This window comes from Aythya marila, assembly GCF_965140915.1.
Source record: "Aythya marila genome assembly, chromosome: 8".
Lineage (NCBI taxonomy): Eukaryota > Metazoa > Chordata > Aves > Anseriformes > Anatidae > Aythya > Aythya marila.
The window spans coordinates 29,964,557-29,988,633 of NC_139049.1; the positions used below are offsets into that span (position 1 = coordinate 29,964,557).

Consider the following 24,077-nt stretch of genomic DNA (forward strand, 5'->3'; position numbering starts at 1 on the left):
CCCCGGCGCGAGTCCCGGGCCTCGGCCAGGCCTTTACCAGCGCCCGCGCGCGCTCAGGCAGGACCCCGCGGGCTGCCCTGCGCGCTGCCTGATGGCGGAGACAGCGTTTCGGCGCCGGTACCACCGGCAGAGCGCTCGCTGGGGCATCTCCTCCCCTCCCTCATACAGCGAGCGGACGGATCCCACCCTCCTCTATGCCTCCGCGCTTCCAGCGTGCTCCCACCTCTCCTCCTCCTCCGGCGTTTGACGCGGGCAGCCCGCGGCGGCTGGGCGCGAGGAGCGCGGCGGGCGGGGGTCCTGGCGGCAAGGCAAACGCGCCAAGTTTCCCGTGGCGGGGCGGGCGGCAAGGCAGGGGCCCGCGGTCTCCATAGCGACGGGCGGCGGGGCCGGGACGGGCCGGGCCGGGCCGGGCGGGGCGGCCATGTAGCGGTGAGCGCCGGGGGAGGGCCACGGGGGCGGCGGGGCCGGGGCCGAGGGGGCCGTGAGGGGGCCGTGAGGGGGCTGAGGGGGCCGTGAGGGACGCGGCTGAGGGGGCTGAGGGGCCGGTGTCGGGCTCGGTCTGGGCCTGACGCCGCCCCCCCCCCCCCTTCCCCGCTCGCCTCAGGCGGCGTTTCCCGTCCGGGAAGATGCCCGGGGTGCTCCCCAGCGAGAGCGGGGCGGCGCCGCGGGGCAGCCCGTCGAAGCGGAGCCGGCTGTCGCTGAAGCTGTTCCAGAAGAAGGAGGCCAAGCGGGCGCTGGACTTCGCCGAGCCGCAGGACGGCGGCGGGAGCAGCCCCGAGCCGCGGGGAGGAGACGTGTACGTGGGGACACCGTGTGTGTATGTGTGTGGGGGGGCTGCCTCGGGAGGTGCAGGCACGAAGTTCCCCTGGGTTACCTCGACAGAAGGCGGTTTCCTTTATTAACTTTATTTTAGCTATCAAACTTTTTACAAAATGAATTCTGCTGAAAGAACACCGAATATTAAAGGTCCCTTATGCTGGGAGCACAAGCGCCGAGCGTGCTGCTCGCTGCTGTGGGTGAATTCATCCACTCGCCTCCCTGCAGCTCGCGGGGATGTGGGATGGGAGGAAGAAAAGTTGCCTCATCACTATCAACCTGCTGGAGGCTTCGAGATGTGGGTCTGGTGTATCAGGATAGCACATCTCTATGCTATACACATCGCGATATGTAATGTGCCAGTTTTTTTGTTAGTTTTTTTCCCCCTTCTGTATTTATTCTCAAGTTGTGCTCCCAGCAATGAATGGTAAGAATCTGGAGTGAAGGGCAGTAAGGGAAAATATGAGCTAGACCCATCACACTTGTCTTGGTGCTGCCCTAGGAATGAACAAAAAACACGCAGAAGTATTGTTCAGAGAACTTTGCTGATTCGCTAAATCACTCCACTTCTTGAGAGGTGGGCGTTGGGATAATTGGCAGGCACACTCGCCTTGTAAACCTGCCTCTTTTTGAGTAGGTTACTAGAAAGAAGGGTTACGGTTGAGTTGGCCTGTCTGTGAGTACTTAGAATAGCCATGTGGGCATTCTCGGAAATGCTTTGACACCGTTTTTATTTGTTCTTATTAGTCATTGATTCTGTTTGCACTGTTTTATAGTGACCAGGTTGTTCCTGCAGCACAGCCTCCATCACTTGTCAGCTGCGAGAGGAAAGACAACATGTTGCCTTTTGTGGGCCTGAATAATCTCGGTAACACTTGTTACCTGAACAGCATCCTTCAGGTAAGAGCATGTCACGGGGCCTCAAAAAGATCCTTTTGTTTTGGTTTAGATGAGATTCTTAGTTTGACATTGTATGGAAGATATCTGGGTGTTGCATACAGGGAATGTAATTACAGTTAGGGGAAAAAAAAAAAAAAGAGGATAGTGCAGGAAGTGGTGTGTACCATGGATTGCCTTGAATAATTAATTTGTCAGTTTAAATACTTGAGCCATGTCCCTGCCCTGAATAATCCCAAATCTTTGCGTGCTGTGCAGCAGCCTTGGGAGATGCAAAGCTAGTTGGATTGTAAGCGTGGACGTGTGATGTCAAATAACTTAGCTCACCAGTTATTATTTTGTTTTAAACTGTTGCTTTTAGGTGTTATATTTTTGTCCTGGCTTTAAAACTGGAGTAAAGCATTTATACAACATCATTTCAAAGAAGAAAGAATCTTTGAAAGAAGAAGGCGAGCAAAAAGCAGACAAGGTAACGTATCTCCCTCCTTGTTCCTTTACTTGTATTTGTGCGGGTGAGGCTATGTGCCAGGGCAGTACTGAAAACAGAGCTGTTTCCTTCTGTTTGTAAAAAGTTTTGAAGTATCGGGCTAGTTCAGGTAAAAATAAGCTTGAGAAGTTTTGAACTTGTGTTCAGACTTGGCAGTGCTCAGGGTTTCTTTTCTACTGGCAGAAGAGCAGTACATTGGCCTAAGCTTACTCATTTCCCATACAGGACAGAAAATCTGTCATGTTTGTTAGAAAACTAAGTGAGGACAGGAGAAAAAGTGTAACTGCTTGTTACAGACAAAACTGCAAGTATTTTACTCCTTTTACATTGTTATTGCAGGGAAATTGTAAAGAAGATCCCCTGGCAAGTTATGAGCTGATCTGCAGCCTGCACTCCCTGATTCTTTCCATTGAGCAGCTTCAAGCCAGCTTTCTCTTAAACCCGGAGAAATACACGGATGAACTCGCTACTCAGCCACGAAGGCTACTCAATACCCTTAGGTACAGGTTGTCTTAAACTCTGTCCGAATTTTCGCCTCAAGTTTGGAGGTGGCTGTAATTGTACGGTACAGCGATAGAGACGTGGGGGGTAGAGGATCTTAAATTTGGGGCCTCATTACGTGATTGTAGGAAGGAAGTTTTCCTACATTTCAAAGGGGAGGTTTGTGTTTATTGTTACCTCTATGGTATCATAAATTTGGAAGTAAATTTTGTTTTTGTAAGAACGTGATTTCAGTCCCACAGTAGATTTAAAGCAGTGGCTAGCCTGAAGTATGTAAGTACTGTTGTTGTCCTGGGAAGTAGCACTGCGAGGCTGCAGCTGAACGTAACGTGTGTTTAAGTGCTCTTTGGCATGAGGCTGTGGCTACCTTCCCATGGGAATCTGTGAGAGATGACTTCTTTCTAGGCCTGGAGGGGATCCTCCCCTGCTTTTGTAGCGAAACTTCTCTAATTTAAGTATCTGGTCATGTTAGCTAGCTGGTAATCTGCTCATCATCCCTTTGCTCCTTTACCTTTGCCTTTAATAGAGAGCTCAACCCTATGTATGAAGGCTACTTGCAGCACGATGCCCAGGAGGTTCTGCAGTGTATCCTAGGTAACATCCAAGAAACGTGTCAGCTACTGAAGAAGGAAGAATTGAACAAACTCCCTTTGGAAGAGCCCGCAGCTAAACTGGAGGAAAAACTTGATGAAAATGTTGAGAGCAACGGAATTGGCAACTCTGCCGAGGAGGAGGACAGTGAGCCGAGCGGCCCTGTGGGAGAGGTGGCCGAAGACAAGCTGCTCAAAGGGAACGGGAAAAGAAAAAGCGATGCCGAAGGTGGCAACGCAAAGAAAAAATCCAAAGTATCGAAAGAACAAATTGCAGCAGAAGAAAATCAAAGACAAACCAGGTCGAAGAGGAAAGCAACGGGAGAAAAGCTCGAAAATCAAACCGATGCCATTGCCAAGTGCTCCACTGAAAACGAGAGTGCGAAGCCCACACAGAAGAAGTCACGGCTTCGGTTAAACTGGTTAAAATCTTCGTGCAAACAACCCAGTATTCTGTCCAAATTTTATAGTCTGGGAAAGTTGACAACAAATTTGGGATCCAAAGACCCAGCGAAAGAATACGATGACTGTGAGCTTGAAGAGTCTTCTGTAAAGAGTGAAAATGGCAATAACATTAAAGAAGAGGGTCATGAACCAGCATTTCCTGTGGAAAGCCATAATGAAAAAGGAACTGAAAAAGAACCAAAAAAGGAAGGTTGGTGAACAAGTGTATGGGCTTAAAATTAGAATGATAAGGGAATTACTGTGCATTGGAAGTCAACGTTCAGACTGCACTGCGAGCAGAGCTCTCTAAATACAGAATTACACTCTCAAAAATTGAACAAGATGTTTTTGAAATTGTTTTATACATTTGTAATTTTTGTTTTATGCCCTGGCTTGTTTAGCTTAGATCTAAATAGGCCTTTCACTAATGTCGTGTAATCGTTATTCAATATATATATATATTTTTTATATATATATTTATAAAAAAACATATTACCAGGTTTATATTCCCACTAACATTTGTCATCTATAGAAATAGGAAGTGAATTCGAAACATAAAGAAAACAGAATGAAACCCTGCAGGCAATGGGTGTGTGTCCTAAGCCCTTACAAGCAATATTCTCACCTTCCCTTCCTGTTCTTTAGTCCTTCCATATTTTCAGCCTTCCCAGGAACTAGGAAAGCCTCAGGACATGTGCGAATTGGCTGGCAGGTGTGAATTTTGAGTGTCAGCAGAACAAGGTAACTGTTGAGGGAAGGGGCGCAGTATGCGTTAGTAGTCACTAACGTGGAGCTTTTTTTTCTGATCTAACCACCAATTTTTATGAAAACATCTGAAGGAATGCAGAATCTTTCAAGATCCTCATTTCTTCATCAGATTTGACTAAAATTGGCCAACTAATCCAGGTAAATATTGGAGGAGAGGAAGTGAGACCAAATACAAAGCAGGCAATATAAACAAGTGTGATGCTCCTTGAGGAGGCTGACGGTCTGTACAAAGAAGGTAGTGAGTGCACTGATGGCAAACACTGTCTAGAATGTGACAAGTGAAACTTCAACTATAAAAGAAGGATCTAATCTTAGAACTTAAAAGTTTGAGAGCAAAGAGAAAGAAGCTTCCTGTTCAGTAGTAGGTAGTGATACTGTGAAAACTCATGTGATAAGCAGTTTTTTTTTTGTTTTTTTTTTTTACATTACTCCTCTGTAGAATCCCTGAGGCACCACATATCTGACACTGTGATATTTTTTATCCATAAAGAGTCGCCAGGTTCTGTAGTGTCTGTTGAACAAAGCACGCCTAAGTAAGCTGTGTGGCATATACTCTCTCTAGGTACGGAGCTGGCTGTTTTTGAACTAGTGGAGAAATTGTTCCAGGGCCAGTTAGTACTGAGAACAAGATGCTTGGAGTGCGAGTGCTTCACTGAAAGAAGAGAAGACTTCCAGGACATCAGCGTTCCAGTGCAAGAAGATGAACTTTCTAAAACTGAAGAAAGTTCTGAAAGTAAGTAATTACCGAAAAGGGTTGTGGTTTGTTTCTGCTTCAGACAGCCATTGAGGAAGGCGTTGTTCCTTGACAGTGCCGTATCTGTCCCTTGTTTGTGCTGGTTAAAATTAGAGGCTGTTCTGTTATCTCTTGTCCTGATTATCAGCGTTGTGTTTACAAGGTCTAAAGTTAATGCAGACGGATCCAGACACTATTAAAATCGCCTCAGATCTTAACGCATAACAGGCTGCTTACAGTCCTTCACTCATGTACATATTTTCCTGCTTATAAATGAGTATTTTCTTTGATTTGGGTCTGTCCTTTCTTCCGTGGTAAGATTCTTATGAATGCAATATTAAGCAGAAGAAATTTTTTTTTATTTTTCTTATAATAAATAAATCTTGCTTTAAAAATCAATATTTATATTATTTTTAGAGAACATTTTTGTTGTTACGTTAGCACTGTGTGCTTTACATTTGGGAATGTTAGTCCTCTGGTGTGAGCCACAGCTGGTAGCGAGCCGTGCCTGACTTTTACCTACTCTCAAAAGTAAGCAGTCAGCATGGCAGCAAGACACTGTGAATTTCAGAATTTTAAATAGATCATTTTTAGTGCTCATTGACTTAGTTCAGAGCAACTTTAACTATTTTTGTCCACCCTGTTTTGCTGAAGTGCTTCCATGTTCAGTGTGTGTACGTGGTGGCGTTTATATGTGCGTGTATGTTTCAGGTAAGAGCATCCATTGATTGGTGGCTGCATAATTTCCTGAAATGATTCAAAGATTGGAATACATATTCTATTTCACACATTGGGTATTCTTCACAGTGTTCTTGGTAGTTTTTTGTTTTGTTTTGTTTTTTTGTTTTTTCTGATGGGATGCATTGGAAATACAAATAACCATGTGTGTATGAATGTAATGATTCTCTTTTCAGTTTCTCCAGAGCCAAAAACAGAAATGAAGACTCTTAAGTGGGCAATTTCGCAGTTTGCATCAGTGGAAAGGATTGTGGGAGAGGATAAATATTTCTGCGAGAACTGCCATCATTACACAGAAGCAGAACGCAGTCTTTTATTTGATAAAATGCCTGAAGTTATAACAATTCATTTGAAGTGCTTTGCTGCTAGTGGCATAGAGTGAGTATGCTGATTCGCTATGTTATGAAACAGTGCTGTTGAAAGGGAAATCTTATCAGAGGAGATGAAAATGCCTTAAATTCTCCAAAAGCAAGTTTCTAGATTGAAATTAGGGGCTGTGTCTCGCTGACTTAGCTTCATAAGGGCTTTTGATTGTTAGAAGCAGTGACAAAAATTTATCCTCAGGAAAAAAGACTCTTAGGAGGCGTCTTGCCAAAAAGCTTTACTGCTATGCTTAGAACAGCTCAATATCCCCATGCTTCTTTTAACATCACCTGTGTGTGAGAGCTTAAAGGTATTTTTAAGTACTTCAGCAGAACAAGTGATGAGAACAAAACCGAATGCTATGCTCACAGCTAGCGGTGCTGTGGTCTTTAACTGAACAGCAGTACTAAAACTGGGAGGGGAGGGGTTAGATCAACACTTTGAAGAGCTAACACACTACAGACAAATTGCTAATGCTCTATTTTAAAGGAATAGATCAATGGCATTCATGTTCAACTGCCAAGCAATTAGTTTGTTATATACTAAGAAAATCCTTGTTTTTTACCATTATTCATACTGAGGAGTTTAGAGATTTCCTTTAGGGTGAGAGACATGATTATATCCCTGCAATAGGATACACAAATAAAACAGTGCCGTGACAACTTACGGCACAGCATTTTGCAGTAGCTCCAGTGAGATCCAAATAATGAGAAATGAGAACTTTTAACTATGATATTCCCCTAGACCCTTTAGAAAATTGTTAATACGACTGATTTGCATTTTTGAGTGATAGACGATTTCAATAACACTTGCAGACTTGATCTTTCCTTCAGCTTTTTCCAGTACTCACTAAAACGTAGCTTTTGCGCTCTGCATTAACTTTGCTGGATGCTGCAACAGAAGAGAAACGTGCTGGTTGAGCATCCCGCCGATGGCATCTGTTTGAGAGAGCCAAGCACACTGCGCTGCTGCAGCCTGCCTGGTTTATAACCCTGCATAAACGGAGTGTTCTGGTGGCACGGCTTTGTTCTGAGCCTTAACAGAGCTCCTTTGTGACCTACAGTACATTATTTAGGCACCAATTGGCTTGGCTTTTTATGCACCAACTTCCTGGTGCTTAGCCATTCCCTGTAGGTTGGCTGTAGACCTTCAGAGTCATCCTGACGGCAGGAAATTAACACACGAAGCCTTCAGTGGCATTTTCTAACCATTGTGTCACCACTGGAAGTGGGTAGGACCTTTGGCACTAGACACAAAGTATGAGTGGTGTGACTTGTCACAGGACACGCTGTGAACTGATAACTGAGGTCAGTATAAATCCCATTTGTGAAGAACTATTTTCAGGGATTGTATTAGATATTTTTTTACTAGTAGTTTACTAAGATTTTTTGAAAGTGGAGTTCTCACCCTCAATTTTTAGTGCTTGTTGTTAGGAGTATTAACTTTCTGATTTGAGTGGAAAGGAAAAAACTTCCTCTTTGTAAGTCTGCTAACATTTCTTCTGACAACTGTAATGTTACTGGATAGCCTTTGATGTGAGGTGGAATCATTATCATTAGAGGTTATTCAAAAAACACAATCTCAGAGAGAGAACCTGGACGTTATCTTCAGCTTGTGCCTACCTCTGCTACCTCTCTGTTTCTGTGAGGAAGCACTTGCAGCTTACAGGCTAACCAGCTGTCTGCTGAGTCACTTACCTCTTCTGTCCTGGCACTCTTCAGGTCCTTGCTCCAAAAATACTAAGACCTGTACCCAGGTCAGAGTGAATCCAGCCTCTTATGGTCTTCCTCCTGTGCCCTTTGAATGTGTCCTGTGTTTTCTGCCAAGCTCTAGCAGCCAGAGGTTGAGGAAGTAGAAGTGGAAAAATCGAACGTAGTCCTGGAGGCAGTGATGAACCAAACTGCGTGGAGGATCGCTTCTCGGTTTTTGGCTTGGACTTTTTATCTTGGACAAAACCGTGTCACTGCTAAACATACTGATTTGGAGTAATAACACGCAGCTGCAAGTCAAATGGGGAAAGAGCCAAGAGAGCCAAGGCTAGTAAATAAAGTGCTGGCTTCCCCTACAGTAGCTGGAGTTGCTGTTATTACGGCGTGTTTTGCACTACAAGCTTTGATGGAGCTTCCCCCAGTTCAATTAACTTGTAATATTTATTGTAAAAAAACAAAAACAACAACAAAAAAACTTGTTCTCCATGGACAAGACTGCCGTAATTTGTCCTTAAAAGTAGTACCAGATGGTTTTGCTGCTTTAACTAAGACGCTTAAACTGAGAATGTTCCTATCACTGTTCTCCTAGCTCCAATAAAATCTTTGAAATCTCGTCTGCTTCTCAGTCATGCTCTACTGAGTTTTCTGACAGCTGAGTTTAATAAGTGAAGAAAAATAAAGCAGAAAGCAGTGGTACTGTAAATAAATATTTGAAGTTAGGAGGGCTTTGCTCCATCTTTTTTAGACTGGCCTGCAAAGTGGCTTTTAAAAATAAAGCAGCCAGTGTGAACATCTACTAGCCTGGGGCTGAGTAATGCTGTTTGGCAAGGGTGGGGAGAGGAAGTACTGGGTCAGGGGGGTAAACAGCCCCGCGCTCAGATGAGGAAGCTATTAAGTGAACCGTGCACCTGGTAACATCTCATTCAGCCTGTTCACGATGCACAACTGGCATCTAAGAGAAAATTGAGGTATTTGACAAGTGAAATGGTATCAGGTAAGAGCAGGTGACTTACTGGTTTTAATGAAGTCTTACTCTGAGGTTTTGTAACTGTCACATTTGCTAGTTAGTGAAAGCAGAGCTTATGCCCTGGAGAATCCTTACTTGGCTTATTTAATGTTTTATGTGTCAGAAGAGTTGCAGTAAAATAGCTTAAGCCTTTAAGGTCTATAATAACTTGAGGTATTAAATCAGTACAGTGGGTAAAGTTCCACGAATTTATGCCTCAGAAATAGAATTGCAGAAGTCAGGTTTGTTGTGTATGAACTACTGTGCAGCAGTCAGAGGAGGCAGAGTACTTGGCATGCAATTTTTCTGTCTTCAGATTATCATTAAGAAGAACAAAAAGCTAATAGGAAAAGATTTCCTCTCTTATTCCCTCCTCTCCAAATCTTTCTGATGCTGGATCTCATTCAGAAAAAAAGGTAGAGCCTGTTTTTTAATGTTTTATTTTAATATGATTGTCATAGTGTGCTTGAGTGGGACTGCATTTCTGATCTTAGACTGTCAGTAAGCACTTTCTGAGTATCTCTTTCTGGCTAACAATAGGGATTTCCAGAAAATTTAAGATTTATTTCTGATGATCTGCTGTTTTTCTTTTGGTGCAGTCAAATGTTCACTATAAACCTAGGTCTAAAATGTGCTGAGGTTGGAGTTGAGTACACGTGAGTGACTGAGGGCACCTGTGTATGTGTGAGTGTGTTTGTGCTTATGAAGGTTTATGGCTGGGAACATTAGCAACGCATTTAAAAGTACAGCAGGATCAAAACTAAACCCAGTAAAACCAAAGCAATATTCTGTTAACTCCAATTATGCCTATACTGTTGTCTGTTTACATTTCCATTGGATTAAAAGTAATTATGAGACTTTATTATGGGAAAAGTAAAGGTGAATAACAGTAGTTGGCTCTTTGATGCCCATGTTTTGCAGAGTTTGTGTTCTGCACTGCTTTTCCCTATGACACCCTAATGTTTGACTAAGGCTGAAACATCACTGAAATCTCCTGGGACACCAGGAGATATTGTTAAATAAAGGGGTTAATTATATTGGCTATGCAGTATGTAAATCATGTAAAAGCTGAATGATTCAGAGAGGCTAATATGCAAAAGAGCTGATTAAATCCCGACTCTTTTTTTTTCTTTCTAAACTCCTTAGAATTCTGTCCAAACTCTATAGAAGATCCTCAGTGAAAGGACTTAGGAATTTACAATGAGAGAAGTTTGAGCTGAGAGCAAGATGCTGTGTGTTTATGGAAATGCCAGACGCTTTTCCAAAGTGAATCAGCGAGATAATTGCATAAAGAAACTAAGATAGGACAGTTAATGAACAATCCCTAGCAAAAAGAAAGTTACTTAATTATCCTTAGATAACTGTCCTTTGCATACCATTGGCAATACACTGCAGGGCATTAAGGTGATCTGAGAAAAACTGCCTACTATAGTAAAAATTCAGTTTCTTTGAGTGACATTTAGCAAGTGATTTTTTCAAAACCTTTAAGGAAAAAACCCTGCTTACTCTGTACCTTGGATGCTAAAGCTTATCAAAGCTGGTAAGCAGGTTGATGTCTGTAAAGAAGTGGAAGTATAATCACAGAAGCATGAATGATAACAATGAAAAACTCGTTTTTGTCACTATTTAAAGCTTACTTTAAGTAAAGAGGCATCAGCTTCTGAAAAGGGAAGTCCCTTAGTTAAAATACACGGCTATTAGGCTGTAAGACTTACCAGTATGCATACCTGCAAAAAGCTTTTTTTACTTAATTGGTGCCTAGGGCAGATGCTCGTGATAAGCAAGTAGAAAAAAGTAAGCAGCAGCTTTTCACATTCGTATCGCTCTGTCTCTCGTTCATATCTCTATGCTACTAATAGAAGAACAAGAATACAGGCTCAGTGTGTGGGCCTTTTAAAGCAGGATTTATTGTGTGCTGAGGGGGCAAGATGTCTAACTTTGTTTTTCTTCTGAAGGTTTGATTGCTATGGTGGGCTGTCCAAGATAAACACTCCCCTGCTGACGCCTCTCAAATTGTCACTAGAAGAATGGAGCACGAAGCCAACTAACGACACCTACGGATTATTTGCCGTGGTAATGCACAGTGGCATTACAATTAGCAGTGGACACTACACAGCCTCTGTCAAAATCACAGATCTTAACAGCCTAGAGATAGACAAGGGAAACTTCATCACTGACCAAATGTACGAAATGATTAAGCCAGAACCACTGAACGAGGAGGAAGCGCGAACTGTCGCCGAAGACTACGATGACGGCGAAGTCTCTTTTAGAGTCAACGGGAATGCACAGCCAGGGAAAGTTCTGAACAAAAAGAACATGGAAGCTGTGGGACTTCTGGGGGGACAGAAGAGCAAGTCTGACTGTGACTTGTACAATAACAAACCAGCTAACGCTGAGAAGTTTCTTAATATAGTTACCGAAAATAGAAACCCGGAGTCTAGCAATACTAACGGAAGCGTGGAGTGCAGTACGGAGCACTGCGATCAGAACGGGGTTGCCTTCAGCGGACTAGAAAACAAAGCTTTGTACGTATTGCAGAGCCTGAAAGAGTATGAAGGAAAGTGGTTGCTTTTTGATGACTCTGAAGTGAAGGTCACAGAGGAAAAGGACTTTCTGAATTCTCTTTCTCCGACATCGTCATCTACGTCAACTCCTTACTTACTGTTTTATAAGAAAATTGTAGAGTGATACTGTATTTTGACTGTAAATATTAAGGATTTGCATACAGCTATTGCCTGATTTGCATCAGGACTACCTGGAAGAAACAGAAGTTTGTTTTTTTGAAGCTACTGGATCATAAATTTTCTGGTCTTTGCGTTCTGTGTAAGTGGCTCAACTTGAATTAATAAACCATGCCCTAGAACTTAACTCACATAGTAACTTTTATGCTGAATAGCGATATTATCTTTTAGGAATACCGATTTGTATAGTTCCTGAATGATGCCTACAATACATGGTAGTGGTTTTAACACAGCTCTAGTTCTCAGACATGCCTCTTGTATTATTAGCTTTTTTTTAATAAAAGTTATTTGTATTCATATTCTGGAGTAAATGTATATTAACTAGCAGATTTCATCAGAAGTTGTGTATTTTTGTAACTTGCGAAGTAATACTTCATATATAGTCTTTGAGTAATCGACATGGTTTGCTGATGGCATTCTCCTTACCCAGTCCTATACCGCTCAGTGCATCCCAAAGCACAAGAAAAGGGGCTTACAGCTTTGTTTAGTGTATTGGAAGGAGCTGAACTTAATAGAAATGTTTGATGTTCTAATTTACATCTTGTTGCATAGGTGTTAAATGGGCATAAGTGTAAATAGGTGTGATTAATACTTCAAAACAGGGAGCGTGTAGTGTAATTAAAATACTTTTGTACTTCTTAAGAGTAAAGCCCTCTAATATGCATATCTGTTTGGGTGGATTTGGAATTTAGTGGTGATCTTATAACAGTTATTTTGTACTTCGAGCTCACTGAAAGGTGAGCAAACGAAAGCATTTGGCTTGATGCTTTGTTGAGAATGTATATATGAAATAAAAAAAAATATGATATGCATCAGAGATGACTAAGTCAGACTTTGTCTTCGGAGAGGAAAAAGGGGGAAGTGGGAGTGGTTGGGCACCGTTACAGAATGGTTGGGAAATGATCCACCTTGAAAGGGAAGATGAGAGCGCTCTAAAGTAGCAGCATTTTGTGTTTTTAACTGTCTTGTACCACATCCTAACGCCACAGGACTTGATGACTACAGTAAGGTTTGGAGGCAATGGAAAAGGAAAACTATGATTATTGTAAAAACAAATGTTGGACATTTAAATGCTAGAGATTAAAATCCAAACTCATCTATTAGATGCTAAAATGTTGAGCAGCGTCCTGTAAACTGCAATCAATCAGAATTTGAAATACATGGCATGGTATACACCAAGCTCTGCTGTCAGAGTGCAGATGACATGACGTGAAGTGCTGCTGTACAGACAGACAAGGAAAGATACCCAGCATGTAAGCACACCCTATTTTTCAGAATATGTTTAAGCTTTTTCAAATATTAATTATTTATAAGAAAAGCCCTAGAAACCTGTACCTGTTTATTCTCCCTTTTTTTTTTTAACAATCTTTTAATCTTTTTTTTATAATGCAATAAACACTGAGATAAGTCATGAAAATATATTTGGTGTATTTTTCATGATCTGATGGACTGCTGTTTTTTGTACAGGCCATGATTGCAATAGGTAAAACATGCTTCAGCCAAGAAAACTTGTACTTTCACTATGAAAGTATAAAAAAAGCTGGACTACCCTTGGAGCTGCTTAAAACCTCATGCTGAACAGCTGTCTAATAATTTCTGCGGAGGAGAAAAATCTTGAATTACGAATTCAATGAGATACCAAAACATTGTAATCGTACTAAGTAATTTCACTGTCCAAAACAAGAAGTACTTACACTTTAAAAAAAAAAAAAATCACCCAAAATAATTGTAATCTTACCTTGCAAGGATAGCCAAATCACATCAGAATGCTTTTTTTTTTTTTTTTTTTTTTTTTAGGGAGTTTGCTGAATTTCAGCCTGCAGAAAAAGTTTTATTTTCCACACTTGACCCAGGACATCTTTTTCTTACCCAGTTATAGGAACAGGAAATGTTCCGTGGAAACAAAATAGGGTTATATACAGCAAAATAGTGGCTACAGTGCCAACAAAGACAGACCCGGCTGCCTTCCATCGTACCGTAGGGCTTGAGAGGACTGGCCTGTGTAAGCGCTTGAAGGCAAAATGTCACCAGCTGGAATATGCTGCAGTAAAACCAGTCCCATGGCATGAGGATATATAAAACGTTCTTTCATGGTTTTTGTTCTTTCATGTTGGTTTTTTTTTTTTCCTTGTTTTGAGGTTTATTCAAATAAAGCACTCGCTGCCCTTCCTGAACTAGTAATACACCGCAGTAGCCGATGTCTTGCACTACACGTGACCCCTGGTTTGCTGTAACTGAAAACAAAGAGTGACTGCTCAATTTTAGCCTTCACTGATACAACACTCGAGTTTTACATAATTGCTGAGCTGGCTGTACTGATAAGCCATGCGGATTTATGCTGAAGGGGGGTTAGACAGTACTAGCAAGGGACAGTTGTCCACAGTTTGTATTAAAACATATCGTTACTTCAGCCAGAAAATTATCTATAAGTACTCCAGTGAATTAAGGTTTTGTTCTTTCATGGTACTGGGATTCCAACCTCCCCCCAATCTATTTGTACATATTCCTAGCAATCTCTTGCAAAGTGACCTTACTCCCTAATATCTGCCATTATGAGAGTCCCCAACTCCCCTGCTACCTTCAACACCTTCTTAACATCTCCATGCTCTGCAATGAGCTTTTGAAATGAGGGCAAGGAAAGGAAAAAAAAAAAAAGGATTAGGTTAGAGGAATAGTTTTTCTTCACATCGGAACTTCCATGCTGACCTTTTGGTGTTACAACCCGTACCACAGACCTAGTTCAGGATGACGTGATCAAGGGAAACACTCAAAGACCCGTAAGCTGAGAAGAGCACCACCACTACGCAGCTGTTGGGAAAAAAAAAAGAGCATGGGAGAAAACGAGAATCATCAGTGCTGCTTCCCCTTCCTCCTGGCACCCGCTGCGGGCTGCAGAGCCTCAGCCCCTGTCCCGCTGGGACTCCCAGCCCTGGTGCCCTTCCAGCCCTGCTCAGGAGCAAGAGTGTGATGGGCAGCCAGAAATAACCAAGTGTGACAAGAACAAAAAAAGACCTCACTACTGTGGCAGAAAGGTGGGTGCTTGCTGCCGCTACAGGAGCTCAAACAGAAACGGGGGGACCCAAAGAAACAGCACCTTGGGGATGGGCACAGCAGAAGTCAATATGAAAGGTATTTAGACTTGAAAGGTCAAACTTACGATTTGGAACTGGCGACGTGCAGTGTGATTGCAACCTTAAAGGCTCCTGGCTAAAAAGCATATATATTTTCTTGTATGATTACATATATGCTTACAGCAGTACTTTTATCTATTTTGTTAACCTATATATACATAAATACATGTTTATGTATGTATATTTAGGTATTCATGTAGAGTGAGTAAGCTCGTGTTTAATCACGTACCCTTTTTTCCAAGCGACCTTGTTCACTATAGAGGAAAAGACGAAGGACTAGATTTAGGAGTAATGCAGTCAGCTCCAACTCTGTTTCCTTGAAGTGCTGTCTTAGCCACCAAAATAACTGCCTTAGAAAAGACTTTTTTTTGCTTCATATAAATAACAATGTGAGGAATGCCCCTGTTAACTCAGTGAAATTGTTTTATCATTTTTGTCCTTATTTTCCCACCTTTCACCCCCCATGAATTAGTTTTTAATTTGAAAGAGGGCCAGAAGGAGCAGCCTAGTTGTAAGCTGCTAAACTGAATTGTACATTTAAAGTATGATGGGGTTACTGGGCTGTGTTTGCACTCCCTAGCTGGTGTAAACAGCCATACACCACACAGTCATCATGCTGAAACTCGCCTTCACTGGTACTGGCAGAGGTGAAGTGGGAACAAGGCAAGCCTTAGTTCTTCTGATGGTGACAGACAGAATTACTTTTCTTTGCAGCAATTCGTATTCAGAGTTACAATGGAGAAAGGATAGAATAAGTAAAAAATAAAAAATTACCACTTGGTTAAGAAGCATTAGGGTTAAGACTTACCTTACTCTGAAACTTTTTCCCAAGGATGGCAAGCTCTGAAGTCCAATGCACAGGAATTAAAGTGTAAACATTCACATATTTAATAGTACCATCAAAATAACCATCATCACTACATTAAAAACTTCAAAAATGCATTTGCGTATGGTCCTAATATAAATTAAATATATGAACTAAAAGTAAATAAATTTAACATTAGGTAATGCTATAAATAAGGTAAATGCGTTTAGTGTACCTTTGAGTCATAAAAATGCCTTAAAAAACAGGTAAGTTTACAGCTTATCACCAATACTCTGGATACCACTTTCATGATTTTTTTCAAACATCAATAAGTCTACATTTGACAATTCAAAATGATTTTTTTGGCCACTGAACACTTTGATGGAGGAAGAGGTGTGTGGGATGTCCAGGATGAAGTCCGAGTTTTATTTCACAATAAAACTTCTTTGATTCCCAGCGCTGATAGCAAGGCTCTCTCTTTTCAAAACCTTAATTGTAAGTGCTTTTTTTAATTTTGGTTTTTAACTCGTTTAGATATCCATTTTGCGAAGGCTCATCCTGCTGAAGGAGTCTCTGAGGGAGAGAAAATATAACGATGAGCTCGTATTTTCCACAATGAAATAAGAAGTATCTTAATATGAATGATTCTTTAGATACTTCCCAGTATTTTCTACAGCTGGTTACTACAAAAGTTAAGTCCACTGACATGAATTCATTGCAAGTGAATTTGTTAGGGGCCTGTGTCTGGGATCATTCAACTGCTCAATGGTTACCAACAGAAAAAGCTGACAGAAAACTGAATTCATGTGTATGCAAAGAAGCAGCACAAACCATCTGCACTACTTAAATCCTACTGAAGTCCTTCAAATAAATATCTAAGTAGCATTTGTTTGGAATAGCAAGTGAAAAGTGACTGCAGTTGAGGAGAGCTAGCAACTCATACATGATCTGGGGAGCATTTAAAGTCAGGAACTCAGGTAATGAGAAAGGCCACCTTTCTGTAACACACACCATACAGAGAAACACATCAAATCCAGCTACAGAAACACTGCTGAGCATTTTGGTGCAAGCTGGGAACACTCATTTCCTTCTTCATCCTGTACCAAGTCTTGCTGTGTTTAAAATGTGAGAAGAGAAATTCAGAAAAAACACAATTTTGATCTTCCTTGTTGCTCTTTTTCTCTGAACAACACCTACACGAGGACAAGTTCAAAACCAAGGTTGTGTTCTCCTAAACCAACTGCATGTACACGAGCTGAAGTCCACCTGCACACAAACATTCTAAAGGATCTGTCACTAAAAGTACTGTCACTGTCCCGCTAACACAGTGCTTCCAAAAAAAACTCACCAAAAACCAACCCACGACACCCACTGGTTTTAAACCAAGATGCCAGGGCAGTCTTGCTGGGTTGCTTTAGCCTACCTTGCTAAAAGAAGTCATGGCAGAGTATTTTTCAATAGCAGAAAGGCAAAGATTATGTGCAGAGTACCTGCTGAAAAGTACTTCTGCCCTATTCTTGGAGCCAGAACTTGGTTAGAAGCTGCATCCAAAGTCCCCCTGCTCAGGCACAGCTGGTGCTAGCAAGTAACAGCGCTAAGGGCTCCGAGCTGCTTCACACACTCCCAGTAGGTTTTTTATTTTCAGTCTCATTGTGGAGGAACAAAAAGCCCTGACTCAGCTAAGCAGTCCTCCAGAATGTGAAACGCCAACAGTTTTTCCATTCACGTCACGCTACGTGCTCGTGGAGCTCCTCATCCCAGTTCCACTGGGAAAGCACAAGTGTCAAAGTCCCACCCCACTGAAGGTGGCTTTGAATCTCAACAGAAGCAGCACAAACAACAAAAAAAATCTCATAGATCAGAAACAAAAGGGACCGAACACCACCTACCATAACTGCTGGGATGGGGATGTGTTCTGAGCTCAGGAAAGAAGGAAAGAGGAAAGGACTCAGACAGAAGAGAGACACAATTAAAAACAAAGAGATTTCACAGGTTCACCAGGAAGATCAGACAGCCCGGTTTTACACCCTCCTTATCTCTGCTGAAAGAGTAAAATCAAATATCCACCTGTGGCATGTGACTGGCAACACTGCCTTATACAACTGTGGGATCTTTCTGTTTATCAAGGGTTGGAGAGCTTCCTTTAACCGGTGATAATTCCTTTCAAGTTCTCGCTGGTATTCCTTTTGATCTGGACCGATCAAGCTCTTGTTCTTGCGCAGGGCATCTTCACATCTAGAAAACAAAAGCCTGTGAAACCTGGGCATGTAAAAAAGGACATACTTGCTACAGACTTGTTAATTTAATAGCACAAAAGCTTTCCTTCTCCTCCTCTGGGATGGCACATAATATCTTTTTCTATCTTGTCTTTTGGGTAATAAAGGCTCAGTTAAACCAGTTGGTCTCCATGGGGAAAGGAGAGGATGTCACGTTTCCAATTTCCATTTCAGTTCCAGAGTGGCAACTTCTTTTTTATTTTAGTTTCACTCTCCAATTACATGTATACTTGCTGAAGAGAAATGAAAAGCTTATCTCTACATAGCTACTTCTAGTCCAAGCAGATTTAAAGATTGATAGACCAACTGCTCTCCCCAGCAAAGACTAATAAAAAGCAGACTATGAAATGTTCATTGGGAACTCTTCTACTTGGAAAGATGCCATTTAAAGAAAGGGTTCAAAAAGAGTTGTATCACCAACACCACTCGTCACTTATGGAAAAACTACATTGCCACTGGATCTTTTTGCTTGGAACAGTTTTATTTATTTATTTATTTTATTATTATTATTCCCTGGTGCTTACAAAAGATGCTGGATTGAGGCTGTGGTTTGCATTACTCAAGAGGAAAGTACAGCAGCCAGCGCAGTTTCTTGAGAGAATTCTGCCAGCATGCTTCCACTCGGTTTGGAGAAATTCACTTCAGAAGGAAATTAAAACTCCTGGCCAGCTCAACAGTTTCGCCTGACCCTGCCAACCTGTGAGTTCATTCGTGCCAATGTGGCTCGCTGTGTTTCCTGAACCAGAACACTTGTTCACAACTGAGCTGTGATCACTAATTCCTTCCTGATAAACAGCAAAGCCAAATGACTCCAGCACTTGATCTGAGTGAAGTCATGAACCAGCAGTACCACAGGGAACCGAAAGGGCAGCTGAGGAATATAGCTGCATATTGAAACCAAACAGATGAAGTTACAACGTGAAGACTCCTCTCTCTGGATAGCCCCTGTGTTATTGTACAAGCTCCTGCCTGATGTGGTAGCAATAAATGTGTCTGGCAGGCAGTTTGAAGACAATACTCCATACCTTTTTGTGAAGTCTTTGAAACAGAGACGTAGTTTGTTATGGTGTCTGAAGAGCTTTGGATCATTGGGTATTTCAGACAAGAAAACTTGTGCAACTTCTAATGGTCCCTTTAGGAGCAAAGACAAAAAGTACATTTTTAAGAACCGTCTGTCATATCCACTCGCTGGAGAAAATTCTTGCACGTAGACACATTCACAAAATGCAACATTTCCTCACAGAATGCTTCTTAAAGAATTGCAGCTGTAAATCTGGCATAAATCACCAAATATCATGACCACTGAATGTCTTCTAGGCATTTTTTAAATAAAACTCTGCTTTTGGAAAACAGTGTGAGAAAGTACACAGATTCTGCATTTGTTTTCTCTTACAATGATTCTTGACAAAGTTTGCTCAACTGACAACTAAGAAAAAGTTTAAACAATGCAGATGGAACTAGGGAAGCCTTCGCCAGCACTGTGAACTCAAACCCAGAACTTGAAACTCCAGCCCTGTTTTTTCCAGCTTGAGTATTAATAGAGGTTTGCTCACATTCCCTCAACTTTTCCTCAATATTTCTCCACTCCAGCTTTGCTTTCCACTTTGTGCAAAAACCACAGCAGGACACAATCTTAGTTCCACCCACCAGAGCCTGCCTAATTGAAGGTAAAGCAATAAAACTTCCTTTTTATTTTTTTTAACAAAGGAAGAAGAAGCAGGTGGGAATGACTGCGGATGTCAGGAAGGAGCAGGTTACTGAGGGAGAAGGGCTCTCTCTCCTCAGCCTTTTTCCAAATCTGTGTTTTCAGGACTCTTACTCAAATTGTAAAGTCACTGAGAGCATCTGGTCTAGACCCAGCAGTGACCTTAAACACATCCCACAGACTAAATGGAAAAAAAAACCACACAAGGTAACTTAAAAATAAGGCCCAATGCTGCCCATCCACTGAACTGAGTGATGGGCACCACCCCAGTGTCTCCAACTCAAAAAGGATTCTCACCTGATTTACTGTGGTACCTACTGATCCTTGTAGCACCATCTGCAGCATCTTTGGGTCTGCGGGGTCTTGGTGAGTTGCAAAAGCTAATTCCTGTGTTTTCTTCTGCATGTCCTCTATGGCAACTTCAATAGGCGTCAAAATGATCTAGGCAAGCAGACAAAATACGGGATGCTCGTTATGGCTGAGACTGTCAGCCAGACAGACTTTCAGAAATGCTTTGAGGTGGCACCAACAGGACAGATATCCTGGAGAGAAGCACTCTAGAAATGGCATCCTCTCAATCTTAATTTAGGAATATTAAGAAAAAGGTTGGTTTTTAAACGTGCTTCTACATCTGAGTACTCAAAAGCTTTCTGAGATTGCTCCTGAGAGGGCAGGCTGCAGTGTCCCTTAGTGCTCTACCAAATACCTGGGGTTACAGCACTGTGTCAGTGCCCGAACACCTGCAGGTTCCCTGCCTTGCACAGAAATGCATTTTTCATTGTGTCTGCCTACACTGGTGAAAGAGGCAGTAGGACATGCTGCATCTGTACATTGGTCTGAATTTGGTTTAAGTTGAATATGAACAGGAAGCAGTTCAGCAGGAATGAGCCGGTCTGAAGATCAAAATGAAGGGATGTGACACTGTCCCTGAAGTGAACAGTCAGAGTGCCTCAGGACAGCACTGCCTGCTCTTGCCCTGTGTGAAATTTATGCATCTTTAGCAGAGAAGGGAAAGACGGGCTAATGACGGCCAGAGGGTGCACCTGCATTTGTGTCATGGTGTGAAGGGATGTGGCCGTGGCATTAAACAAAACGTACAGGGGTACATTATGCAAGAGTTTCAGAAACATCCACTTCCCTCAGTCTTGTATAATATTTCCCTTCAGGCAGAAGAAACCCCTGGGGACGTCTGCCATGCAGAGAGCGTGCACCTCACCTCCTCTTTGTGGATGACGTTTATCCTGGTCTTAATGTACGGGAAGGCGTGGGACGTCGTCAGGATTGTTTTGCGCTTGAACTGCTCGTGCAGATCCCCGTGAGCTCGGCCGTCCAGCGTGAAGGGCGTGCAGTACATGAAACGCCGCAAGTTGTAGTTTTTGTCGAAGTAAGTTATTCTGTCCTTCATCTCGTACGTGTCAAAGTAAGGCTCCACGTAGGTTATCTGGATGTAGGCCTGCAGGAAGGAACCCAGGTTTGCACAGTCAAGTACGGTGCCTCGGGAGGCCACACAGACGAGATGATTTCTACTCCTTCCTTTCTAGTAGTGCAATAACCCAGCTGGCTTTAACTCCTTCCTCTGAAGAACTAGGACTGTTCTTTGTCTTTACTCCAAAAAATCACGCTCATGTTGACGGGGAAATAGGGGTGCCTGGTAGCTGCTCAGCACTTTCTGGACTAGATACGGCACACTGTCCCTCTCCCCTCAAGTGTTTCCTTCTTTTCTTTGCAGATAATGCTTTGCCCTCAACTGGAGGCTTGTTTTCTAGGCATGTTCCTGTTATTTTTGCTATGCTTAAAGGACATAGCACAAGAATGACAAAACGCTACAGCTGCAAAAAAGCCAGAGGCCATTGAATGGAAAACTCCCTTCCTTCCTTGCATTTAGCAGAGATTACAGAGAAAGGCGAATGCAGCCTGAGTCTGAGCTGTCCCTTTGTCTCTTAACCTTCCCTTCCCACCTTCCCAAAGGAAATGGCTAATTCTGCACTCCTTTGCTGGGATGATTTTCCCCAACTCTGTCCCCGAGCAGCCACAAGATGCTCTCTAGCTCTCTACGTGGATTCCATTGCCTCCTTGGTGGAATTGAGGGCAGGATTGGGCCCATTACGTTTTTGTACATTCAGGACCAGTGATACTGCTAAACCTCTGCTTGTATCTTACCTTGTTAGGATCTAGTTTACATTTGTCCACAGGGTTTGAGTCCTTAATCACTTCGAGCACATCTTCCCCAAACCGTTCTCCATAAAATCCCTACAATCAAGAGCAAACACATTGCAAGAGAACATCAAATGCAGCCATCAAAGATGGAGGCCGGGGAGACAAAAGCACATTCAGGAGAGGTGAAGCCCAAAATGCCTTCAACAGAAGCTGTGCCAGGGATGAATGGGATCTGCTGAACCTAGGAGAATTAAATCAATCACATTCCAGGGGCAACAGGAAAAAAAACAAGCCCAACGCCCTGGAAGCCAGGCGAAATCGGGAGCCTTCCAACAGCACACACACTGCGTGGCTTTTAACAAGCCTCTGAGCTGGCTGTGTGTCTGGGAGCTCAACTGAAAACTGGGGTCAATACAGGATCTGCGTGGAGATCAGGTGCCACATCAGAGCGTGGCTTTGCTGGCCTGGATGAATGGCCGGATCTGAGCTCAGTTTCATGTGCTCAGACCTCAAATAACACCGCTGCTCTCAGTGCCACGGGACAGCAACTGAGCTGTGAGCAACAACAGGACGTCAGAGCTGGTCTAGCAAATAACACAGGGCCAGGTCTGAGGAACACTTAGCATGGCACCACCCAGAGAGGTGCTGCTGAACTCTTTGCATCTTCCAGAGGGAATGGCCTCATCTGTGCACGGTGCTGCCGGGAAGTCTCTGACCCAAGACATTGGCTAGGTGCATGTTAGTTGGCACCGAACCAGATTAACAACCACACAGTACAGACAAATGATCTCTGGGTGGTGCCTGGAAACACACACAAGCCCCAGTTAGATTCATCAGAGTTGCCTTTGCGTGTCCATGGCTGAAACAAACTTCAGAGACCTGAGATACCCCAGATTTGGGGGCTCTGAAAGTCAGACTCCTTCAAGGGCACAATCTCTAGGAGCAGAGAAACATGGTGTGGAGGTAAGAAACCTGATGGTCCTGTGCTTTGGGAACACAGCCCTTAAATGGCTGATGGAAAACAGTAAAAGTGCAATTCACAGAGTTTGAGGTCAGCCACAAACATCTCACCTCCAGCCTATGGGAAATCTCAGCTAACTTTGTTATCGCCGGCTCCTTGTAAACAAACTCTTGTTCATCCAGGTCTCCAAACTTAGTTCCATAAAAACCAACGCGGAAGTAGGTGCCAAACATCCTCTTTCCATCCTAGGTTTGGACAAACAAAAGGTTATTTCAGTGTGGAGACGAGCACACCGTAAGCGTGGCTGCAGACGAGCTCCGGGTTTTATGCAAAACCAAAACGAAATTAATAAAAAAAAAAAAAAAAGAAAAATAGAAAGGAAGAAAGAAAAGAAAAACACACCTGGAACTTAGCATGAATGCATTTAGCAGCAAACGCCACGATGAAATTATGAACTAACATGAGATTTATGGATCGGTTATGACCATTAGCCCAACCCTGCAATGACTTTTCCTACCCCAGGAGGAGCCTGGGGCTGTTGGGACATCTCTGAGGAACAAAGGCGAGTTCCTTTGCTTGGGTCATTATTTCAGGCTCTCCAAAGTCTGCAGACACCCCTTACCCTGGTCTGTAGCTGCTGAGTGCCTGCAGCACATAGGGAGGATGCTGCACACAAACACCCCTGCAAAAAACCCTGGCAATCACCCTCACCAAGCCCCGGGATCCGCGCTGAAGTCATTGCAGGATTGGGCCGATGTCAGTGCCCAGCTCACTCACACACACACACCAGGTGCCGTTTGGACAGCACGTCCACCGAAGGTGTTACAGTCTTGTCTAGGAACTAATTTCTAAAACGGAGGGCCAAAGTCACTGCTGCTGAAAGCAGATGCAATTCACTGCGTCATGTACCTGCTTCCTTTTGAGCCAGTGGTGAGTTTGGCCCAGAAATGCAACAAAAGAAGAGAAACGGAAAGATTTGTGCTGGAAAGTAACAAAGAAAAATCCGATTAAGAGAAGGAGGAAAAATGCTTTAAAACTACACCACACCTCTGCTTTTGTTAAACAGGGCACTCCGCATGCACAAACCAGAAATGCCTTTCAGCGAGAAACTCTGAAATGTTCACCTTTACTCTCGTGACAGAGTGATGTGGAGCGTAGTGCTCACTGCTCCTGGCTTGGGGTTAGTGATAGGTTTCAGAACAGCCCCTACATGTGTCCTGGCTGCTGTGTATGATTTTTATTTGGTATT

At 42.8% G+C, this 24,077-nt stretch overlaps 2 protein-coding genes across 7 annotated transcripts in view; one reads left to right on the top strand and one right to left on the bottom strand.

Annotated features, from left to right (window-relative positions):
• The first annotated feature begins 307 nt into the window (after nt 1-307).
• USP1 (ubiquitin specific peptidase 1) lies at nt 308-13,355 on the top strand. The gene is made up of 9 exons (XM_082766106.1): nt 308-429; nt 605-796; nt 1,593-1,716; nt 2,075-2,182; nt 2,540-2,700; nt 3,228-3,946; nt 5,066-5,236; nt 6,151-6,352; nt 11,008-13,355. The coding sequence occupies exons 2-9, from the start codon at nt 627-629 to the stop codon at nt 11,738-11,740; spliced, it is 2,388 nt and encodes a 795-aa protein (XP_082622232.1). The 5' UTR covers nt 308-429; nt 605-626; the 3' UTR covers nt 11,741-13,355.
• A 2,433-nt stretch (nt 13,356-15,788) lies between these two features.
• The window catches only part of DOCK7 (dedicator of cytokinesis 7), a gene marked incomplete at its 3' end in the record, with an annotated part of 96,903 nt that continues 88,614 nt past the window's right edge, over nt 15,789-24,077 (bottom strand). For 2 of the 6 annotated variants that reach the window (XM_082766526.1, XM_082766524.1), the window contains 7 exons: nt 22,939-23,064; nt 21,871-21,960; nt 20,927-21,163; nt 20,008-20,151; nt 19,031-19,137; nt 17,797-17,964; nt 15,789-16,302 (listed from right to left, as the gene is read on the bottom strand). In XM_082766526.1, the coding sequence (XP_082622652.1) occupies nt 16,260-16,302; nt 17,797-17,964; nt 19,031-19,137; nt 20,008-20,151; nt 20,927-21,163; nt 21,871-21,960; nt 22,939-23,064 (915 nt within the window). Of the gene's footprint in view, nt 16,303-17,750; nt 17,965-19,030; nt 19,138-20,007; nt 20,152-20,926; nt 21,164-21,870; nt 21,961-22,938; nt 23,074-24,077 lie in introns of those variants that run through there. The other 4 variants (XM_082766525.1, XM_082766523.1, XM_082766522.1 and 1 more) reach the window with 2 other exon arrangements.

What these genes read in the sequence shown, in the direction of transcription:
- USP1 (XM_082766106.1), top strand. Translation starts at nt 627, where the DNA reads ATGCCCGGGGTGCTCCCCAGCGAGAGCGGGGCGGCGCCGCGGGGCAGC. An exon ending in GAGCCGCGGGGAGGAGACGT is followed by an intron (nt 797 to 1,592) that starts GTACGTGGGGAC and finishes ACTGTTTTATAG; the next exon opens with TGACCAGGTTGTTCCTGCAG. An exon ending in AGGCTACTCAATACCCTTAG is followed by an intron (nt 2,701 to 3,227) that starts GTACAGGTTGTC and finishes TGCCTTTAATAG; the next exon opens with AGAGCTCAACCCTATGTATG.